The sequence below is a fragment of the Polypterus senegalus genome, chromosome 2, assembly GCF_016835505.1.
Source record: "Polypterus senegalus isolate Bchr_013 chromosome 2, ASM1683550v1, whole genome shotgun sequence".
NCBI classification, from domain to species: domain Eukaryota; kingdom Metazoa; phylum Chordata; class Cladistia; order Polypteriformes; family Polypteridae; genus Polypterus; species Polypterus senegalus.
Genome location: NC_053155.1, coordinates 124,108,025 through 124,132,854, shown reverse-complemented (window position 1 = coordinate 124,132,854; position 24,830 = coordinate 124,108,025). Strand labels below are relative to the sequence as shown.

The 24,830-nt window shown below is 35.7% G+C and overlaps 1 protein-coding gene across 1 annotated transcript in view; it reads right to left on the bottom strand.

Moving 5' to 3' along the window:
* gucy2f (guanylate cyclase 2F, retinal) overlaps nt 1-24,830 on the bottom strand; it is an 85,628-nt gene that overhangs the window by 20,597 nt on the left and 40,201 nt on the right. Inside the window, exons 8-12 of the mRNA XM_039746260.1 lie at nt 22,134-22,310; nt 21,560-21,716; nt 20,714-20,863; nt 13,840-13,988; nt 12,597-12,760 (exon numbers count right to left, since the gene is read on the bottom strand). Coding sequence (XP_039602194.1) covers nt 12,597-12,760; nt 13,840-13,988; nt 20,714-20,863; nt 21,560-21,716; nt 22,134-22,310 — 797 coding nt within the window. The remainder of the gene's footprint in view (nt 1-12,596; nt 12,761-13,839; nt 13,989-20,713; nt 20,864-21,559; nt 21,717-22,133; nt 22,311-24,830) is intronic.

Here is a 24,830-nt window from a genome sequence, read left to right as displayed (position 1 = left end):
ATTAGATACGGGGGTCTTCCCAGACTGTCTTAAGACTGCTGTAGTTAAACCCCTACTCAAGAAAAATAATCTTGACCCCTCTGCTTTTGAAAATTTTAGACCCATCTCTAACCTGCCTTTCTTAAGTAAAATTCTAGAGAAGGCAGTCATTATGCAGTTAAATGACCACCTCAATAAACATGCTATTCTTGATAAATTTCAGTCAGGTTTTAGAACAAATCACAGCACAGAAACTGCACTTGTTAAAGTAGTAAATGACTTGGGTAAATGCAGACAGAGGCCATTTATCTGTTCTCATCCTCTTAGATCTGAGTGCTGCATTTGACACCATTGATCACAATATTCTTAGAAATCGCCTTAGTCAATGGGTGGGCCTCTCTGGCAGTGTCTTAAATTGGTTTGAATCCTACCTGGCAGGTAGAAAATTCTTTGTTAGTTGTGGTAATTACAACTCAAAGACACATGATATCCATATGGTGTTCCACAAGGCTCTATCCTGGGTCTGCTGCTCTTCTCAATCTACATGCTTCCGTTAGGTCAGATTATCTCAGGCACAACGTGAGCTACCACAGCTATGCTGATGACACACAGCTGTACTTATCAATAGCACCTGATGACCCACACTTTGATTCACTAACACAATGTCTTACTTGTGTTTCTGAATGGATGAATAGTAATTTTCTCAAGCTAAATAAAGAGAAAACTGAAATTTTAGTGATTGGCAATAATGGATACAATGAGGTTATTAGAAATAAACTTGATGCATTAGGATTAAAAGTCAAGACGGAGGGGTAGCTGTTGACTGTAACCTGAATTTTAAATCGCATATTAATCAGACCACTAGGACAGCATTTTTCACTTAAGAAACATAGCAAAAGTTAGACCTCTTATATCATTGAAAGATGCTGAGAAATTAGTTCACGCTTTTGTTTTCAGTCGACTAGATTACTGTAACGCACTCCTCTCAGGACTACCCAAAAAAGACATAAATTGTTTGCAACTAGTGCAGAATGCAGCTGCTAGAATCCTAACTAGGAAAAGAAAATCCGAGCACATTTCTCCAGTTTTGATGTCACTACACTGGTTACCTGTGTCATTCAGAATTGACTTTAAAATACTGCTTATGGTTTATAAAGCCTTAAATAATCTCGCTCCATCTTATATATCGGAATGTCTGACACCTTATATTCCAAATCCAAACCTTACATCCTCAAATGAGTGTCTCCTTAGAATTCCAAGAGCAAAACTTAAAAGAAGTGGTGAGGCGGCCTTCTGCTGTTATGCACCTAAAATCTGGAATAGCCTGCCAATAGGAATTTGCCAGGCTAATACAGTGGAGCACTTTAAAACACTGCTGAAAACACATTACTTTAACATGGCTTTCTCATAACTTCACCTTAATTTAATCCTGATACTCTGTATATTCAATTCATTATAATAACTATTCATGGTGGCTCTAAAATCCATACTAACCCCTACTCTCTCTTCTGTTTCTTTTCCTGGTTTTCTGTGGTGGTGATCTGCCCCATCACCACCTAATCAAAGTACTGTGATGTTCCTACATTGATGGATTAAAAGCCAGAAGTCTACATGACCATCATCATCAAGTCCTTCCAAGAGAACCCTAAATACAAAGAGGACTTTTTCATTTATGTTAGGTAGAATGCCCAGAGGGGACTGGGTGGTCTTGTGGCCTGGAACCCTGCAGATTTTATTTTTTTTCTCCAGCCATCTGGAGTTTTTTTTTTTCTGTCCTCCCTGGCCATCGGACCTTACTCTTATTCTATGTTAATTAGTGTTGCCTTATTCTAATTCTTACTTTGTCTTTTATTTCTTTTTTCTTCATCATGTAAAGCACTTTGAGCTACATTATTTGTATGAAAATGTACTATATAAATAAATGTTGTTGTTTTTGTTACGGGTGATGGATGTCTAAAGCAGAGCTCCGTTGCAGCGGCTTTATTTTTTCTCTTATTTCTTATTATCCCGAGATATCCTGTATTCACCTAACCTAGGGAGTTTCTACTACAGTATATAAACATGAGTAACAAGAAAGGGGGTCAGAAAGAATCAGAAAAGAAACCTAAAACTACACCCAAGTCTAGACAGACCTCAGGCCCAAGTGCAAGTGCAAAGTGCGGCCTTTCAGAGACTGACCTGGAACTGGCAGGCGAAAGCACAGACATCCCAGGACCCTGCTCCACTGCAACATCTCCAGTCAAGAGAGAAAATGGAAGCGAGGTGCAAGCGATGCAGGTCACGATAGCTCGCTGATTCCAGAAGATCATTTGAAACTAGAAATGGCCTTGCAGTCTATGTTTTCATCCACTCCTCGTGAGCTGGAAGCATTGGCTGTAACTGGGGTTGCCACTTCACCCGCGAAGCATGAAAGCCAAAATGATTTCTCCGAACTGAAGGAAATGATCGCAACATTGGCCGCGGCCATGGCCATAAGTGAGCTCAAGAAAGACATTCAGAAAAATTTGAGGAAAGAAATAAATGGCTTGCTCAAGACAATCGAGAAGACAAACGAGAAGCTGCAAGAGATGCGGCAGGAATATAAAGACTTGGAAAAATGTATATATAATCGTTTTGATGCAGTCTTTAAAGATATGTTGAGAAAAATCAAGGAACACATTCAGGAAAATGCGTCTAAACTGAGAGAACTTGCCGATCAGCTGGAAGACATTAAGCAGACATTCACGGCTTGAATTGAAAAAGTGGAACAATGGCATCTAACGCTGATGGATAAGGTACAGCTGCGAATTCTGAATGCAAAAAACTCGGAAACAGACTTGCAGCTCTGGAAGATGGATGCAGAAGGAATAATATTAGAATCGAAGGTCTACCTGAGAACCGTGAAAGTCCAAACCAAGTGAAATTCATAGCTGAACTATTCTCAAAAATAATTGGAGAGGACTTTAAATCAGATACTGAGATAGTGGCAGCTTATCACATACGTGGATCAAATACCTCTAAACCAGTGTTTCCCAAACTCGGTCCTGGTGACCCCTGTGGCCGCAGGTTTTTGTTCCAACCAGATTCTGTTTTTAATTGGACTCCTGGGCTAAGTAAATGAACTGATATTTCCCAAGTTCTGTGTTTAGGGAACAATATAGAAATTAGAAAACTAAGTTTGCTAAAAAAAAAATATATTAAAATGTACCAAGCAGTTATATAGGAATAATGTATTTTTTCTTTTTAACAGTATTTTCATCTTGATTTTCATTCTACTTTTCTAGGTCTTCTAATTGTTTAATTAATCCAATTTTTACTAATTAGTGGGTCTGACTCTAAATTAGTTGCAGCCTTTGAATATTCAGTGTTGTTTGCTTGGGTGTCTGATCTGCTCGTTTTAAATTGTCATTAATACGACACAACGAAGGAGGAAAAACTGCACAGAGAAAGAGCAAAGTATAATGAAATCAACAAAAGAGAGTTAAGCATTATAGCAAAAGCAGAAATAATTCTAAATATCTTATAAATGTAAAAATCATGCTGCTAAGCTTTTCTGAGTGTCAAATAAAAGAAAAAAAATAACAGCTAATTAAATTAGATCAGTGCTATCAGGTGTTGTCACTGATTAGGAATCTGGTTGGAACAAAAACCTGCAGCCACAGGGGTCCACCAGGACCGAATTTGGGAAATGCTGCTCTAAACCTTGGTCTTTAATTGTCTGCTTCAAGAGATTGCAATTTAAGATTAATGTAATGGCACTTCTCAGACACAAACAAGAGATTATATTTGAAAATAACTACATTCATATTTTCCCTGATTTCTCACCCTCAACAGCTGCTAAGCGTGTAGCTTTTTACAACATTAAACAGCGGTTATGGAAAGCCGATATCAGATACAGCCTCTTGTATCCTGCCAAACTGAAAGTGGATATTCAAGACAAATATCACATCTTCTCCTCCAAGGAGGAAGCAAAAAAGGAGTTAAGAAAGCTGATCCCGACGCTTTTTTGAAATACGAAAGTGAGTTGCATCCTGTTATGGTATGGCAAAAAGATGTTACCAGCTGTCTGATCTGCTTGCAATGATACGGGTACCATAATTAAACAACCTTTTTTCTTCTCTGACACATTTTGTTTATGTTTGAACTATAATTACATGCGTATGTGTGGAAGAATTTAAAGTAGTTCTTTTTTATTATTTTGGTCTTAAACTATTTTAAAGGAGACTGTTTAATATCAAACCCTTGGTTTATTGTTATTGTTATTATTGCATTAGGGTTTACTATGCTTATTCAGGGCCACTTTTTAACACCATTCCCTGGGTTTACTGTCGTAATATATCAAGACTGTTGATGATTATATTTTATGCTTATAGCCTGTTGATGATTATATTTTATGCTTATAGTATTTAGATTTTATCTGCAATACAAATCTGTACTTTTTAATCCTCAAATGCCGCTGCTGGGGGGCTTGTTTTGTTTTGGACGTGCTCTGTCTCTAGGTATGTCAAAGGACTGGGACTTTGCGAACTCGGGTCCAGCCTCACGTGGGGAGGCAAAATGGTAGGAGTGTGTGTCTGAGAGAAAGAGAGCAAGCTATATCTAATCTATCCTTTTTATTCTTATAATTATAACTTCCAATGTAACAATAGGCTGCATGGCAATAACTCATGGGAAAATTGGAAATTAATGTTAAATCTGTCTCACTTCCAGTTAAGACTACAAAATGACATAAAAAATTCAGAATCAATGTCTCCATGATGGGACAGTTAACTTTGTGAGCTGGAATGTTAAAGGCCTGAATCACAAATTAAAGAGAAAGAAAGCATTCTCTCACCTAACAGGTCTAAACGCTAAAACAGTATTTTTACAGTAGACTCACTTATTAAGCAAAGATCAGTTCCGGCTGCAAAAAGACTGGACTGGCCAAATGTTCCATTCTAGCTTTACAAAGAAAACTAGAAGTGTGGGAATTCTTATACATAGAACAGTCTCATTTGTAGCATCAGATGTAGTATCTGGGGTGACACAATGGTGCAGTGGGTAGCGCTGCTGCCTCTCAGTTAGGACACCCGGGTTTGCTTCCCAGGTCCTTCCTGCATGGAGTCTGCATGTTTTCCCCGTGTCTGTGTGGGTTTCCTCTAGGTTCTCCGGTTTCCTCCCACAGTCCAAAGACATGCAGGTTAGGTGCATTGGCAATCCTAAATTGTCCCTAGTGTGTGCTTGGTGTGTGTGTGTGCCCTGCCTGTTTGTTTCCTGCCTTGCGCCCTGTGTTGGTTGGGATTGGTTCCAGCAGAACCCCGTGACCCGGTAGTTATGATATAGCGGGTTGGATAATGGATGGATGGATGTAGTATCTGATCCTGAAGGGAGATATGTGATTGTCACGAGCAACTTATTTAACTGTAAAGTGATTTTGATAAATGTTTATGCACCCAATGTCAATGATAGGGAATTCATGCAAAATGTATTTGCATCTATTCTCAATGTGAACACTCATAAAATTATAATGGCTGGGGACTTTAATCGTGTTTTAAATCCACTCTTAGATTTAGACTCTGTCACAGGGGGGATGACATCTGACACTGCAAAGACAATTACACAGTTTTTAACTGACCACAACTTATCAGACCCCTGGAGGTTTCTAAACCCAAACTCAAGAACATATTCCTTCTACTTACCAGTGCATCATTGTTACTCAAGAATTGATTATTTCTTTATAGATAATAATTTCTTGCCTGCGATTAAATCTTGCAAGTACGATGCTATTATTATTTCTGACCATGCCCCTCTGATCTTGGAGCTGATATGCCCCACATACTCATCTCGCAGATGGCGTCTTAACCCACTTCTATTAGCAGATGAGAACTGTACAGAATTTATATCAAAACAAATCTGTTTTTTCCTAGAGACAAATACATCCTCAGAGGTCTCTGCAGGAATAAGAGGACAGATTATTTCATATCTTTCCCAGAGAAATACATTAGAAACCAAAAAGGTATCAGAGCTAACCAGTGAAATTACTAGAATAGATCAAGAACATGCCAGGTGTCCAAGTGAAGCTCTTCATAGTAAAAGATAGGCTCTGTATTCATAGCTCAACCTCGTAACAACCAAAGAAACTGAACAACTCATTTTTAAATCAAGACATAATTACTATGAACACGGAGAGAAAGCTAATAAGCTCTTAGCTCAACAAATCAACAAGCAAGAAGTTCGCAATACAATCCCAGCAATCACCAACACGATTGGAGATAAAATCATTGACCATAAAATATAATGAACACATTTAGAGACTACTATAAATCCTTATATTCTACTGAGTTTAAAGAAGACAAAACACAATCTAATGCATTTCTGTATACATTACAGATACCACAAATTGATTATTTTATTGCAGAAGATTCAGAAAAATCTCTGGTGCTATCAGAATTACTAGATGCTATAAAGTCACTTCAGAGTGGGAAAGCAGCAGGTCATGATGGCTACCCTGTCGAAATTTATAAGACATTCTCCACTCAGCTAGCTCCCGTCTTATTAGCAACATTTACAGAAGCTAGAGACAATCAAATTCTACCTCAAACTCTTCGCCAAGCATTAATCACCGTCTTTACTAAACAAAACAAGGACTTATTACAATGTGCATCATACAGGCCAATTTCACGTCTGAATAATGATGTTAAGATACTCTCCAACGTCCTAGCTAGAAGGATAGAGAAAGTGCTGCCTTCGGTAATATCACAAGATCAAACTGGATTTATTAAAGGCAGACACTTAGCTTCCAATCTCCGACGCCTGTTTAATGTAATATATTCACCTGCAAAGTCAAACACCCCAGAGTTATTATTATTGTTGGATGCAGAAAAAGCATTTGATATGATTGAATGGAATTTATGTTTGGCTGAATATTTGTGCATGGATCAAACTACTGTATACCAATCCAGAAGCGTCAGTTTGTATTAACAATATTTGCTTGGACTACTTTAAACAAGAACATGGTACCAGACAAGGATGCCCCTTGTCACCACTGTTATTTGCAATCGCCATTGAACCACTGGCAGTTCACTGTCGAAATGCTTATCAGATAAAGGGGATTATCAGAGAAGGACTGGAACAGAAAATTTCTCTATATGCAGATGGTATGGTTTTGTATATATCAGACCCACAAAATACTGTGCCTGCAGTCTTAACAGCACTTACATAATTTCAAAAGATCTCAGGCCTCAGAATTCATTTGAATAAAAATGTGCTCTTTCCAGTGAATTCTCAAGCATACAATATTAGATTGGACACCTTCCCTTTAATTATCACAGATCAGTTTAAATACCTAGGGGTAAATATCACAAGTAAACATAAAGCTCTTTATCAACAAAATTTCGCCATCTGTATGAAAAAAAATTAAGCAAGGCTTGCATAGATGGTCCACTCTCCATCTCATTCTAGCTGGAAGAATTAACATTGTTTAGATAAATATCCTTCCTAAGCTTCTTTTTTTCAAAACATTCCAATATACATCAATAAATCATTCTTTAAGCAATTAGATTCAACCATAACCTCATTTATTTTGAACCTAAAACATTGTGGCAGACGGCTGGGGGAGGTACCCAGCCGGGACGCCCAGGAGGACCGAGACCACGAGGGGGCGACCGCCCTGGTTGCACACAACCCTGTAGGGGCCCGTGGTCACCGCCAGGGGGCACCCCAGTTCCTGAAGAGCCCTGGACCTCAGCACTTCCGCCACACCAGGGAGTGTCAGCGGAGGAGTGTTGGGGAGCAGCTGGAGTCCATCCGGGCTTGTATAAAAGGGGCCGCCTCCCTTCATTCGATGACTGGAGTCCGGCGAGGAGTGGATGAAGTCTTGCTGGAGAAGAGTGGAGGCGGCCCGAAGAAGGCAGGCACTGGAGAGAGAGAGGCCTGGATTTTGGGGGATTGGTGCTGGAGGCACTGGGTTGTGCACGGACTTAACTTGTAAATATTGTAAATAAAATTTGTGTGCTGGGTGACAAAGCGTTGTCTGTCTGTCTGTGTCCGGGGCTCGTTCCACATCCACGTATCCAAAGAGTGACTCTGCAAAGACCTAAGACAGAAGGTGGCATGGCTCTACCTAACTTTCAGTTTTATTACTGGGCAGCAAACATACAAGCTATAAAAACCTGGACACAAATAGAAGAACATACACAGGCCTGGTCCGCAATAGAAATAAAATCCTGCAGTACTTCTCTATATTCCCTGCTTTGTGCCCCAAGTTATCGCCAATATACTAATAACCCATTTCATTTATGCTACACTCACTCAGAATATGGAATCAATGTAGAAAGCATTTTAAGATGGAGAATCTTTTATCTGTGGCATCTATGCATGAGATCCACCTTTTTCAACCCTCGTAAACATATACAGTTTTTAATATCTGGAAAACTTCTATGATTAAATTGCTTGGGATTAAATTGCTTAGAGATCTTTATATAGACAACACCTTTGCATCCTATGAACAATTACATTCCAAATTTAATTTTCAGGCGACACATTTCTTTCACTATCTTCAAATCAGAAACTTTGTCAAACAGAACCTGCCATATTTTCCCCATCTCCCACCTTCATCTGTGCTGGAAAAAATATTGTTCAGTCTCGAGAACTCCAACAGTATTTCTGCAATATATAAAAATATTTTACAGTCCCTCCCTTTCAAAGATCCAAGAGGACAATGGGAAAAGGATCTCTCACTCAACATATCAGAAAAGGATTGGAAGGTAGCAATACAGAGAATTCATTCACGCTCCATATGCGCAAAGCATACAATTATTCAACTCAAAATTATATATTGAGCACATCTGTCTCGCTTAAAATTATCCAAAATGTTTCCTGGGCAAGATCCTACCTGTGAATGCTTCAATCAAGCTCCAGCCTCACTAGGTCACATGTTTTGGGCCTGCACCAAATTAGCACTGGACAAAAATTTTTAAGTGCCTTTCAGACAGCCTTGGTGTCACAATCCCTCCTAATCCACTAACAGCTGTGTTTGGTGTTCTTCCAGATGGGCTTAAAGTGGGGAAGGACAAACAAACTGTGATTGCCTTCACTACACTATTGGCATGTAGACTTATTTTGCTAAACTGGAAGAATCATAACTCTCTTCTTTTAAGTCAGTGGGTAACTGATGTTTTATATTATTTGAAATTGGAAAAAATCAAATTCTCACTTAGAGGATCTATGCAGAACTTTTTCAAAACCTGGCAGGATCTTATCTATACTAATTAAAGGCAAAGCCCTCACTGACTGACTCACTCACTCACTCACTGACTGACTCATCACTAATTCTCCAACTTTCCGTGTAGGTAGAAGGCTGAAATTTGGCAGGCTCATTCCTTACAGCTTCCTTACAAAAGTTGGGCAGGTTTCATTTCGAAATTCTACGCGTAATGGTCATAACCGGAAGCTATTTTTCTCCATTTACTGTAATGGAGTTGAGCTCGAAGCCGTTGGGGGCGGAGTTTCATGTGACATCATCACGCCTCCCACGTAATCACGTGAACTGACTGTTAACGCAGTACATATAAAACCAGGAAGAGCTCCAAAAAGCGCTGAAGAAAACATGCATTATATAATTGAGAAGGCAGCGAAACAATAAGAAGCGAGCGAGTGACATATACAACCATATTCATGAGTGCTGCTACTTCGGAAACAAAGCACGGTGTAAACCTAAACTTTAAATTAAGTTCATTGACAGGCTGCCGCTGGCGTTTGTCATGCCCACGGGTAATGCGGGATACAAGTTTAATGAGAGGACGCAGGATATAAACGAGTTTTGATCACTTTGTAACTAAGTTAAAATTGTAGGTGAGGGGCTGTGCTTATGCAAATTCCGAGAGACTGTGTTTGTGGGGGATTGACAGATAAGGCAGGTGGGGGAGTCACGTCATCATCTCCCTCCCATTCACCTCATTTCGCTCTGAGCTGAGCTCCGCAGCTAACGCAGTGTATCTGAAGCGAGTTTGACGCTGCCACCAAATACTCACAGAAAAATCCACAAGTTAATACACACGCTGTCTCTACAGTTTCTCCACACTGAATCCTCCAGGCACTACTTACAAAAGGTTACATTGACAATCGTGTTATTTTTAAAATGTTTCCTTTTCTTAGCACAATCACAGCTGAGAAGCTTCGATGCATGTGCTCCATAACGCGTTACAAAATCACGCATTTAATCACACTTTGCATTACAAACAAAGAGGAACTTCTGTCAATGCATGATTTCCTGGTACACCGAGTACATTGATCAGCGCTTCCCGATTCATTTTACCCTTGCACCACCTTAGTTTGAGAAGAAGTATGAAAAAATATGAGGTTAACACAGAAAAACAGATCACCAATTGAATAATCGAATCGCCATCAATAATTGTTTTGGTAAAGCCATACTCAGTGTAATCCTCCTTCCATTTTATAATTTTTCCGCCACTAGCCATGAGTAAATGAACGGTAAAAAAGTAAGAGCGAAGCGAGGGTGACTTATTCAGGCAGGCAGGCGACAGCTGAATAGCTCGAATTTGGATATAAGTAGGTTCTATTTAGTCGCCAGAAATATCTTTGTTAGGAATGGAAGTTGAATTTAGTCTTTAAATAAAGAAAAAGTTATGCAATGATGACTAAATTTAACTATATAAAGTCAAAACTTTTATATATAAAGTCATTTCCGAATATATAAAGTCAAAACTTGATTATACAAATTCAGCGCTGGAATATATAAACTCAAAACTTGAATATATAAAGTCATTCCCAAATATATAAAGTCAAAACCTGAGTATATAAAGACAGCGTTGGAATATTTCTGAATATATAAAGTCAGCGTCGGAATATACAAAGTCAGCGCTGGAATATCCATCCATTTCCCAACCCGTTGAATCCGACCACAGGGTCACAGGTATCTGCTGGAGCCAATCCCAGCCAACACTGGGCGCAAGGCAGGAACCAATCCTGGGCAGGGCACATGCATCATTTTCAAAACATTAACCAAACAGTGTTTTTTTAATTCATTTTTCTGAATACGTTTTTGTTAACTTAGTTCAGTTGAGAGTTGTTTCAATCAATAGATTTTGACTTTCACTTTATATATTCAGGAGTGGGTTTATATACTCCGATGTTGACTTTATATAATAAGGAATGACTTTATAAATTCCGACGCAGACTTTATATATTCCAGCGATGACTTTATATATTCAACTTTTGACTTTATATATTCAGAAACAAGTTTGACTATATATATACACCGGCGCTCACTTTATATATTCAAGTTTTGACTTTATATATTCCGACAGTGACTTTATATATTCAAGTTTTGACTTTATATATTCTGACGCCGACTTTATATATTCATAAAATCAATGTATTTGCCTGTTTGGCACCCCATAGTACATGTGTGTGTGTATATATGTACACATGTATGTACAAAACAATTACATTGTCAATCATGTTACGTTATTATTAAAATGTTTCCTTTTCTTTTTACTTCTCCGCTGCCAAGCGCGGGTATTTTGGTATATACAGCATATATATATATATATATATATATATATATATATATATAGATATAGATATATAGATATAGATATATATATATATATATAGATATGAGAACAACACTCATATCAATGACAAACCAATTACATCAACAATCATGTTACGTTATTTTTAAAATTTTTCCTTTTCTTCTTCATAACTTCTTTAACACACTACTTCTCCGCTGCGAAGCACGGGTATTCTGCTAGTCAATAATATTTTGGAATTAGCTCTTAAAGCACTGAGAAAGTAGATTCTCTCCCCATTTCTTTTTCTTCTCCATGTATCTGTATCCGCCTAATAAAATCAGCAATGTATTCATTTTTACTATTTTTAAGTTTTAGTCCGTTGGCCATGCTCTCTTTCTCAGGGGTGGGGGTTGATTTGTTTTCATTTGTTTTTTTTTTTTTTGTAAAAATTGATCTATTTGTATGGAATTATTACAATAAAATCAATAAAATAAAAAAAAGAATTCACTTCTAATAATTAAAAAAGTATATAAATATAAAAATGCATAATAATGACTTCTTACATAATTAGACAAACTAAATGTTCCTATTTCAAATGTGCTTACTAATAAAGTTTTGTTTTAATGTAAAAATAAATTAAGGTTTAATTTAATTTTAACTATTTAAAAATATATTATTGTTAAGTATTTTAATATCCATCCATTCTTTTTTTCTAACACATGTATCCAAGACATGCAGGGAACCAAGGCCAGTCTTGCCTGCACTAGACAACCCTGGACTTAGCACCAGTCCATCACAAAGCACACTCACATGCATAGCCACACTGATTTATACTTGGCTTATTTAAAGTTACAAGAATATCTTTGGGATCTGTGAGGAAAACTGGAATACCCAGAGGAAAATCCATGTAGAGAAAAAGAGGATATACAACTAGTGATGGGCCTCAATTTGAACCCAGCACTTTGAGCCTGTGAGACAGCAGCATTCAATTCTGAGCATTTGTTGTTACCCATGCTGTAATACAGTATAATTATTAAAATTAGTAAATTGCATTAGAGGGGAAAGTGTCTTTCAAAATATTATTATTAGTGATATAGGCAGTTATCACATATTACAACTTACGGTGGAAGCATCTCAGATAGAAGTTTTTCTGTCCTTTGTTTTTCTACTTCCAGCTCCTCTGTTCTTTCTCTGATCAAATCTTCCAGATTACTAGAGTACTGTTCAAGCATCCTCAGCATTGAATCTATAATGTTGGTCTTTTTACCCTTGTTTATAGTTTTAAACTGACAACAAAATAGCCAAAACAAGAGAACAGGAAAAAATTAGATATCTGTATATCATAATGGCAATTATTGACAAAGTTGGCTTTAGGATTATGAAATTGTTTTAATGAATTTTGACTTTTTCTCACACAGTCCATTAACAAATGTTGATCTACAGTATATATACAGTATATAATTATATTTTCTTATATATATCTTATATATACCTTAATATATTAATATATGAGTGAGATAATTTCTAAACATATTATCTTACATTAATTTTCATATGTACATGCTGAACTATTTTGTTCCAAATAAATATTGCTATAATCTCAAGTAATGGTAAGTTATACATGCGTCTTTTCTAACTTTTTTATTCACAATTGAAAAAGGTCCCATTCTTTGACTTAAAAGAGGAACTAAAAGTTGATTGCAATACTTTTAAAATTACATTTAAACAGTTGTATCTCTAAAGAACCTTGTATTTCTCTTTTTTCAATATTGTTATTTTGGATTGTATGATAGGTTGCCAAATACAAAGCAATCACTGAAGTGCTAGGATCAGACTGATGCAGCCATATAATTGTAGGCACCACATAAACAAGAGGAAATCTCCTTCAGAAGTTAAAACAGTCAATTAAAGAACTACCTCTAATCTATATATAATTTACAGTCTAAGGCTGGCTCAGTGGGGATTATAGAATAGAGGAATAGGGCTGGGACTTTTCATGGGTGTCAGTCTTATTGTCTTTTTCATCTTTGCCACAAATGGGTCAATGAGAGGGATGAACTGGAATTTTTTTGTCCATAAAATACATTAAGCAGCAGAAGAGGTTCCTTGAATGATTGGACTTAATGATTAGGTTTGAAATGAAGTCTTGTAATGCCAGAATGCAGCATAATATAATGTAACATAAAGTCTCACATGTGAGTAGTCATTTTCCAGTAAGGAGATAAGAACAAAGGCAACAGAAAGAGAAAGATACAAATGTATATATTGCACATAACAAACTGAAAAGCTATAACAAGTGGACAGAGCATTCTTGGTTTATATAGTGTTTTGCTTTTTATTCTTTTTTATTAAAAAAAAAACTCACTTGATCAAATATGCTATCAAAGTCGGGCCTTCTTTCTGGTAGTTCACTCCAACATTGTTTCATTAGCTGAATGCATTCTAGTGGAGCTTGGTCTGGAGCCACTGTTGGACGGCACATAGGTGGAGGTTTCTTCACTTTTCTTATAATCTCTGAAGAAAATAAAATTCTCTAAGAACTGCTTGTTTAATACAGATATCAAAAACATATGAAAAGGAAATTTTTGTAGCCATATGTAAAATTATTAAGAGTTTTATTGTGACAGCAAGCATAAGGGTAAGCTATAATATGTTGCCTCTTGATAATGAGAGGTAACCAAGCTCCACACAAAGAGATAATCCTTGCACATATTTTTTATGAGTCATTATGAATGGGTTCACTAAAATATAGTGATGATATATTGTAATAATCCTTGCAATAAAGTATTATAGTTATACAGGGCTACTTAATAAAGATGCTTAGCATGTCCTAAAAATTAAGTTAAACCAGAGATTTATAGCCTTTGTCGTGACAAAAAAATAATGGAGCTGTAAGATGATTCAGAACTAGTATGGGGTGTTTTTTGACAGTTAATACAATATTTTCAGAAGACATACACATATACATATGAGGTACAGTATATATCTTCATAATATTTTTTTTAATGATGTCACGCTTGGTGGATATAAACTAGATTGAGCTATGAATGGTGAAATATGAGTGAAGCTGGGTGGGCTGCTTTTGATGAAATTTCAAATTTTTATGTTTTGTGGAAGAAAAAGTGTGTTGCTGGAAGATTACATTTGGGACATAAATGTTCAGAAAATGCTAATATAGTATTAACACAGAGATCTCTAAATGTCAGAATCCCTAGTATTGTCACTAAACTGAATACTCCATAAGTTAAACAAGGCTGAAATATGTGATTATCATGTAGGACCAATATAGAAAAGATTATCTACCTTAAAATGTGTACTCTAGTGGTTTCATGTCTTTACTAAACTGGATTGCTGGTAAATTGGTGATAATTAGTGTTGGCCAGAGCAGGGGGCAAAACATTCAGAAAGCTTTAGAACAAGATTCTCTTTTCCATTTCTAAGGAGGTATTTCAGATTTCAAGGATGTCTGCTCATTTCCAATATTTTATTGCAAATATTTTCAACCCAGTAATAGAGCTGAAAGTTAGGTAGTAGCATGACTCTTTAAGCTTAAGATCTCTGTATAGTCACCAATTTGGCTGTTTTAATTTCCAGATAAAAAGTTATAATTGAGTCTAACATTTCAAAGAAGGATTTACTGATACTGTATAGAAATATGCTTTGAAAGAGATATGGGAGCTTTTTGCAGATATTAATTTTGACAATATCGATTCTCTTGGCTAAAGTATGTCTGGTTTGATGCTGTCCATCATAGTAACAAAATTGTGTTTAAAGAGATCTTTATATTTCCTTGTAATATTTATTATTAGGTATTTAGACTGTTCTGACACAATCAGTGAAGACATATATAGCTTAGTCTGACATGTATGAGAATTCATTGGAAAAAGCACACTTTTATTCAAACTTATTTGGTCTTATGAAATTGTCCTAGCAAGCTGAATACTAATAGCATAAATGGATGTAGTCTGAGATATAAAGCCCCATTTCCTCAGCTTAAGAAGATATCTTCTGTCCAAGCCTTTATGATTTGTTGTATCTCTATATCTGCTTTTAGAGACAACTAGTGGTTTAATAGAAACCATAAAAAGCATTGGTGAAAAAGTACACTTTCCTAATTTGTAATAATCCAAGTTTATGTTATTAATACAGTGCAAGAGTTCTGGACTAGTATAAAGAAATATAATCGATGCAGATATATCAGAACCAAGCCCAAATTTATGCAATAGGATAAAAGGTATCCCCATCCCACTCTATCAAAGTCATTTTCTGTATCCAAGCATAGTAAGACCTCAGGAGATTCATATTTCTTAGGTGAATAATTAGATTAAAAAAAGCAATGAAAGCTTTATAATAATTTTCTGTCTTTTGTAAATTTAGTTTGATCTGATAATATTGCAGTGGTAAGCACTTTTTATTCTTCTAGCAAAACAATTCAAGAGCTTCTAGCATCATTATCCAGGAGCAGAATTGGTCTTTATAATGCACATTGTAATAAGTCTTTATTTTACTTTGTAAAGACAGTAATTGATGTTTGAAATAACATTTTTGGTCGAATTGTATTCTATCTATCTCCAATAAACATTGCTAACAATAATGGCATTGAGTTTCAAATATTTCAAAAAGTCGTCTTGATGGCCATCTGGATTTTAAAAAATTTCAGGGAGGTTTAGACGTTTGTCAAGCTCTTCTTCAATGCTCTTCAATACAGAGAGTATTGAGCTGCAGCATTTGTAAGAAGTCATTAATTTGAGCCTGACCTTTTTTTCTTCTTTAACATTTTATTGATTTTATTAAAATCAAATAACATTCCATACAAGCTAGTCAAGTTTAATAAAAGTAAGTTTGAAACAAATCTACCCCCATCCATGAGAAAGAGAGCTAGAACAACAGAGTAAAACTTTAAACTAGTAAAATAAGTAAATAGATAAATTAATAAATGAATAAAAATAAATAGAATAAAAAGAGGGGAGAGAATCTGATTCCATTCTAAAATGCTATTGATTATCCTGCCAGGTTTTGAAAACGTTTTGTACAGATCCTGATCAGTGAGAATTAGATTTTTTTTCAATTTCAGATTAGAGCCTGACCTTCTTCACACTGTGAGGAATAAAATAATTTACAGCATTCCTTAAATTTATTATTTATTTCCTTGTGATCCCTAATTTTATTTTCTGTTAAATTGTTAATCTTTATTTTTGTGTTACGAACTTCTGTATTTGTGCTAATATCTTACTGGCTCTTTCTCCATGTTCATAATAATGATGACGTGACTTAAAGATAAGTTGTTTCTTTTGTAGTGAAAAGATTTAATTCCAATCACAGAATCTATCCTTCCCTCTTGTGTGCCTTATTTGATGATCTAGCTTATTTGGTGTACCAGCAAACATGAGCAGGACAAAAGTGAACAGACAACTGAGAGCCAACAAAAGATATTTGAAAAGCTAAATGCTTGCAGCTAATGAGTAGCTGCTGTGGGGAAAAGTGCATACATTTATTTAGTGGTCACTAAAATGACAATTTTTTTGCTTGTTAAAATGTTATTAGCTTCACGTTTTGTGGCTTATCATGCCATTCCCACTGCTTTTGAAAAGCTTGTGAAAAAAGAAATGTTATTTTATGTTGGTATTTTAAAGCCTTAAAAGTAATACCTTTGTGAAATGTGTAAAGTAAGCGAGCCTGCCCCTTTAATGATACTGCATGGAGTACAACCTGTTTGGCAATTTGATGCTGTGCTGGGCCCACTCTGTTTTTTGATTAAGTGCATTTCAGTGTATGTATGTTTTGAAGGAAAAATGATCAGGGAATATTCCTGCTGTCATATCAGTTTACGAATCAGAGTATTAACAACCATTTTGACAGATTAAGAAATACACCTATGTACGTAATCAATCATTAGTACATGTGTTATTTGTTAAAAAAATGTTTTTTCATTCTGAAAAGTATATACCAAAACATAACTTTGGTATCTAGTGAAACCACCTGAATTTTTAATTATAACCTCATATGGGTTTTTGGCCATACTCCTATGTCCAAATTAACAGTTAATACTAACTTAATACTAACATAAGGGTGGCAATTTTAGACTTTTTTGGAGAGGAATTTCCCAGTACAATTATCCTACACTACCCTATCCTAATATTTACATGTTTTCATGGTTCCTCTTAATTTGTGTCATGTGTATAGTGTTTATCTTGCATTAAATGTTTTGTTATGCTACATATACACTTCATTTATATAAATTTAAATAAAAAAAATCTGTTAAGTAAATAAAACTAACCCACTTTTGATTTTAGTTGTGCGCATTTCTGACTGTGCTGTTTTGCTGGTGCACTAGTCCTGTGTGCTTCTGTTATGACAGCTTATTACTTTTTAGTGTCATTATTGTGTTTTGAGCATTTTTCCTTGTATTGCACTTGCATAATATTTAGTGCCTTTATTTTCTTTCTTTTTTTTTTTGTGATTGTATAACTGTATGAAGTTGTGCATTATGACCACATCACCTGGCAGGTATTGAAGTTACATGTTCCTCCTGGTTTTCAAGATTCTGCATTCCTTATTATAAATCATTCTTTATCAGTGCTAAGATTGAATGGTGGTAACAGATTCTCATGTTATTTTGAATATGTCTTTGGTTTATAAATTAAGCTTGGTAGTTTCAGTTTCTGTTTGATCCCTTGACTTCTTGACCTCAGCACTTTAATTCCATCCTTGATTTTTGTCTCTTCTATCTCTAGATCCATCCAAATATAGTTTCTTTATCTTGCTTTGTATTGGCAGAACAAACAATTTTAAAAATCTCAGGAATCAGCCCTGATTCTTTTCTAGTCTACAATTTATTATTATGTAAAATATGCATGAGATTTGTTTCCTCTTAAAACTGCCATACATATTTCCAACAGTGTTTCAGCAGAAATCTTGGAAGCTAAAAAGTAAGTTTGTGAGGAAATTCATTTTATGTAGGCCTCGTCAGCTAGCATTAATGGGTTAAGTCACCAGACGTAAGTTGGATTTATATGGCATAATGATATGAGCTCCAAAATAAGAAAAGCATGGTCAAATACAGCTTTGAAGATTTATTAGAGGATAAAAATAAATATATACATTGACAGTACTTTACTCAAGTTTTATATGATGTGTCATTCTCTTTCCATAGTTAAGCTGGTTAGAATGTTCACTTCAATTAAAATGCAAAAATTTCTTAAATTAAATTAATTAATAATGGTGCCCAACAATTTTTTTTGTCACATATGACCAACAAAATCTTAGTACAAGAAAAAAAATTACTTTTTAGTGTATTTTTGATAAAATTGTGCCTCTTAAAAATCTTTTTTTATATATTTTAGCCATCCCAATGCCACACAGTCCTCAGCACACTAAAAAACCTTGAATTGGTAATTTGACAGAAATGACATTAACGACAGAGTAGAATCGAACCTATGATCTTAAATTGAAATGCAACATTAATTTATGTTCATTTCTCATTCCAGAAAATCCTAACCACGGTGAAACCTTGCATGTGTGAAGTACCGGAAATATGTGTTTGTCTATTGGAGAATCAAACCTTCAATCTTTCTAAGAGAAACCCAAAACTGTATCCAATGAGCCAATATCACCAAATCAATTAAAAGAGTATTTTGGCAATTTTTTATATAAATGATGAAAAATTGTTAAAGTTAAAAAAAAATAGTTTGTGTGACATTGGTCTTAAACCTTTGGCCATTTGATTGAACGTCCAAAACGCTAACCACATGACCAATGTTGCTTAACTGTCATGTTGAAGTAATTTGATAAAACCTCAATATGAATTAATCAAAATGATTTTTTTTAAATTAATTTGTCTACATTGGTCTTGAACCTTTCACCGTTTGATCGAAAGTCCAACTCACTAACCACTTGGCCAACACCGCTAGTTTTTCATATATTTGTCTCTTAGCTAAAAGAACTATATATATGTGTAATCACTAAAAGTATCATATAAGGAAATGAGAAATTAAAATTTTGATGTAATTAATGCACAGATCCTGGGTTAAAACTGATGAAATATTGCAGTGCATGCAAAGTTTGAAGGAAATTGGTTCAGTAAAAGTGGCTAAAAATGTATTGCAAAACTTGACCCAGACAAACAGAGAGGCCAAGCTGAATAAAATCGTGTAATAATAATAATAAAAACAGTTTGTGAATGACTGGAATGAAAACAAAAATTTTTTTTATCTAATTTGGAAACAGAAATCAGGGGTCAGAGTGATTGTGTTCCTTAATAAACTGTGTAGTTATTGCCACAGCTTTAGATGTTATACCTGCATTTGCTTATGATCAATCCAAGTTTGGATTTAATATGCAGTTAAAGTCTTCCAGCTATTGTGAGATTTTGAGTGCTCATACTGGAAACTAATCCAAGTACACTTTAAGTATTAATACTCTGTCATTCATATTTGGTACGCAATATTTGGTGAAATAATTCAAATTGATGTAGATTCCCCTCAACCATAATTTACATTTACTTATTTGGCTGATGCCTTTATCCAAGGTGACTCCTAACATTTATGATACAATTGGTTACATTTCTTTTGGAGCACAAGCAGATCAACTGGCTTGCTCAGGGTCACACAGTGTCACTAGTGGGATTTGAATCCACAACCTCAGGGTTTGCAATCTAACACCTTAACCACTACACCATACTGCCTGCCTAATGTTCTGCCATAATATATTACCCTTCAACATCAGTAGCTACAAATAGACATATTTTGTGAATTGAATTTTCCACATCTCTGGTTTCTTGTGAGAGTTACAAATTAGATGAAACCAGTCTTCTTTTAGCTGAAAAAACTGACCCTTACTTATTATGTTTTTCTCCTGTTAAAGTACTATCTTGGCCTTTAAAGATGTGAGATGCGAGAGTACTTTCTTCTTAATGTTATGATTGAGGCCTTTAACATTCCAGCTTACAAAGATTATTAATTGACAAGAATTTCTGTTTCTGCTTTCTAGGAAACATTTTCAGATTTTGAATGAAGAACATAAACTCTTATATTTTAGCTTTATTACAAATTTCACATCTATGGTCCATTACTGGTTCATATAACAAGTAAAATAACCAATCAATTACAGAATAAACAGTGGAGTGGGGGGAAGAAATTATTCTGTTTACCTTCTGCTCTGCTGTTATATACAATATTACTTAATCAAAAGAAAAAAAACAACTAAATATTACTGCTCTTTTTACTTCTGTGAAGATTTACCTTCAGGGGACAGTCCCAACATACAGTAAGGTGAGCCACGGACAACCACTTCTTGTAATATAATTGCAAAACTGTAAACATCTCCTTTGCAGGTTCCTTTCCTGGACATATCTGGATCTCTAAGGAATTCAGGCGCTGTCCAAAAAAGCTCTGAAGCAAGAAATAATATATAACTGAATTCTTTAATATTAATGTAGGTGAGTTTAGAAATTTTTAATCCATGTATTACTTACTTACAAAATCAAAATTTACTGAAAAAAATATTCATTGATATTTAATTTTTTTAAGGATATTGCATATGGAAGCATTGATGTCTCACAATAGGATTTCAGAATCATTTTCTGTCTTCACAGTAGAAGTTGCATGTTGTTACCTCTGTTGGTGTGTGTTGCCCTTTTGGATTTGGTGAAGGTGAAGTTAACCTGGCTTCATATACGTAATTTCAGAAGATCATACGCGGCTTGAGAGTTTGTCATAGGGCAATTGTAATCACAATCATTGACAAATTTGACAGGAATATGAAACTGCATATTGAGTTAACCGTATTTCTGTCAAATGCAGAAAAAAACTGGAGTCCACAGAAGGCGCATATGGAAATATAAAAAACCCTTGAACATTCCAGGCTTTATTTTAACTTGAGGCTCACACACTACAGAGGAAGAATTTTTTCTAAACATCTTTGATGTACTTGTGGAAAAGTGCAAGTAAGAATTTGTATTTTCTAGATTACAGTATCTTCATGTAATCACTCTATGTGTGTCACTCCAGCTATAGCTGTAGAGTTCATAATATCCTTCTAGTTTCATATATTGACAAGAATACTGAATAATAAAAATGAACCTTTACCTTCTGCTTGTGGCTTAATACGAGGAACTTTCTGAGTCTCTAACAACTCATTGTAGCCATAGTCTGTGATTTTTAACACAAACCGTCCATCTACCACACAATTGCGTGATTTCAAGCGTCCATGAGGAAAGTCTTTGTGATGAAGGTATTTCATGCCCTGAGTGAAACAATAAATAAAATAACAATCATTGCTAAGACTCTGTACTGTAGTTATGATAATTTTTACATACCTGCAATATACTGTATATTTATATATATATATATATAAAAAACTAAAACACACATTTAAGTACATTAACATTTCTGTAAATTTGTTTGTTAATAGAAGGAACCACCAAACAAGTCTCTGGATATGAAATAATGAAGTATATAATAGTAGGTTTAGGGTATGCTATTTATTATAGACTCCAGCAGATATAATAAAAAAAACGAAAGTAAAAATTGTATTTTGGAATTTGGTGGATTATTTTCTTGTATCATATTTTTATTACAACATGAAAGTTAACTTTAATTTATTCATCAAAATGCATGTGGAAACAATACTTTGAAAATTAAACCTAGATTGGTGACTTACCTTAATCAAGTCTAGTAAAAGTGATGACTTGAACATCCAGTCCAACTTCACATCATCATTTCTAAGCAGATCCTGCAGACTTCCCCTAGAACAATGCTCCGTCACAATAGCAAAAATACCACACTCTGAGAAAAACCCTAGGAAAGGGTTTATGTTTTCATTTCGTAAGTCCTTCATCTGATCATATTCAGGAGAAAATTGACATAAAGAAGACACAGAGGAACATAACAACACATCTATAGAATGGAAAACCAATGGTTATGTATAATACAATATCAAATGTAGCACAAATGGCATAGGGAAAAAGTGTTTTCTTAAAATAATAGCCTATATTGTTAATAGCAGTCTCAAAAAAAGAAAAAAGTTGCTGATAATTGTGCAATTTTCAGTATTTGTTCCTGTAAAAGGAGGTGCTGTAGTACATTAACCATAAAGACTATATACAGTAACAAAGGAGCAGTGAAGGTTGGATAAATGCCATAAGAACTCCAAGGGACAGCGAATGAGTAAAATGTTCTTGAGATGTTTTGTACTGGATGCTTATTTCAATACTTGGGAGCTGCAAGTGAAGATGAGCAATGCTTTTAAGAGCATTTGAAGGAAGATGGACTAGTAGGTTAACAAAGTGAAGTAGAATGGAGGCTTTATAGAGAACCATAAAGGTCACAATAAGAAGTAGAAGAAGGGCAGTATAAATAAAACAAGAGACTGAGAACAGTCCATGTGAGGCAGCATTCTGAAATTAGTTGGACAGGCAGCAAAATTTTACCCGCCCGCAGGATGTTCCAAAAATCCATTAAGCAGAACAAGAGCTTGAACAAGAAGTTGAATAGCACAACTTTGACTGATTTTTCAGGTGATGCTGCTAATTATAGCACAGTTGCATTAGGGCAAATAAGTGGGATTTAGATTTAATTCTGTCCCTTTCAAGAGTCTTATTCACTGGGTATATCAGGTTTTGCTTTCTGTTTTTTCTGGCCTAGGCTTGTGACTTTGTTATTTAGTTTCACAGTTTTGGATTCTGGATTTTGTTCTTGGTCAGTAAGTTTACAGTTCAGATTTGGAATTTTGGTCTTTTCCTTCTGGTATGTTCTATATTTTTTCTGTTTTTGACTTTTGGTTTTCAGATTCTATGTCTATTTTTCTAAGTATCCTTGGACGTTTATTTTATTATTAGAATGTACTGTCCTTCCCTTCCTTTCCTTTATTTGAGTTTCTTCTTCTATTAGCTATATTTATGAATATTTATTTGTCTTCTTTTAAATTTTGCATTGATAAATTATTAAATAATTAGTCATTTCAGGTTGTATTACATTATGGGATTAAAATTTTTGTTGGACTTGAGATGGGTTTTAAGGTTTTTGCACTTCTCTGTGGGTGGTCCTTAGTAAAATAATTATGGTCAAATGATAATGAGAAGACTTTTTGGAGTGAGTTGGATGAAGGGATGAACAGTGTACCCAAGGTACAGACAGTGTTGATTGGGGCGGATTTCAATGGGCATGTTGATGACGGGAACAGTGGAGACGAGGAGGTAATGGGTAGGTATGGTGTCAAGGAGAGGAATGAAGAAGGTCAGAGGATAGTGGATTTTGCGAAAAGGATGGACATGGCTGTGGTGAATATGTATTTTAAGAAGAGGGAGGAACATAGGGTTATGTACAAGAGTGGAGGAAGATGCACACAGATAGATTACATCCTGTGCAGAAGAGTTGATCTGAAGGAGATTGAAGACTGCAAAGTAGTGGCAGGGTAAAGTGTAGTTGAGCAGCATAGGATGGTGGTCTGCAGGATGATGTTAGAGATCAAGAAGAGGAAGAGAGTGAGGGCAGAGCCAAGGATCAAATGGTGGAAGTTGAAAAAGGAAGACTGCAAGGTTGAGCTCAGGGGGAAGGTGAGACAGGAACTGGGTGGCAGTGAAGAGTTACCAGACAGCTGGGAAACTACAGTAGATGTAGTAAGGGTGACAGCAAGAAGTGTGCTTGGCGTGACATCTGGAAAGAGGAAGGAGGAAAAGGAAACCTGGTGGTGGAATGAGGAAATACAGGAGAGTATACAGAGGAAGAGGATGGCAAAGAAGAAGTGGGATAGTCAGAGAGATGCAGAAAGTAGACAAAAGTACAAGGAGATAAGGTGCAAGGTGAAGAGAGATGTGGCGAAGGCTAAAGAAAAGGCGTATGATGAGTTGAATGACAGGTTGGACACTAAGGAGGGAGTACCTGTACCGATTGGCTAGACAGAGGGACCGAGCTGGGAAAGATGTGCAGCACGTTAGGGTGATAAAGGATAAAGATGGAAGCATACTCATAAGCGAGGAGAGTGTGTTGAGCAGATGGAAAGAGTACTTTTCGAGGCTGATGAATGAAGAGAACGAGAGAGAGAAGAGGTTGGATGATGTGGAGATAGTGATTCACGAAGTGCAACGGATTAGCAAGGAAGAAGTAAGGACAGCTATGAAGACGATGAAAAATGTAAAGGACGTTGGTCCAGATGACACACCTATGGAAGCATGGAGTTGTTTAGGAGAGATGCCAGTGGCGTTTTTAACCAGATTATTTAATGGAATCTTGGAAAGTGAGAGGACGCCTGAGGAGTGGAGAAGAAGTGTACTGGTGCCGATATTTAAGAATAAGGGGGATGTACAGGACTGCAGTAACTACAGGGGAATAAAATTGATGAACCACAGCATGAAGTTAT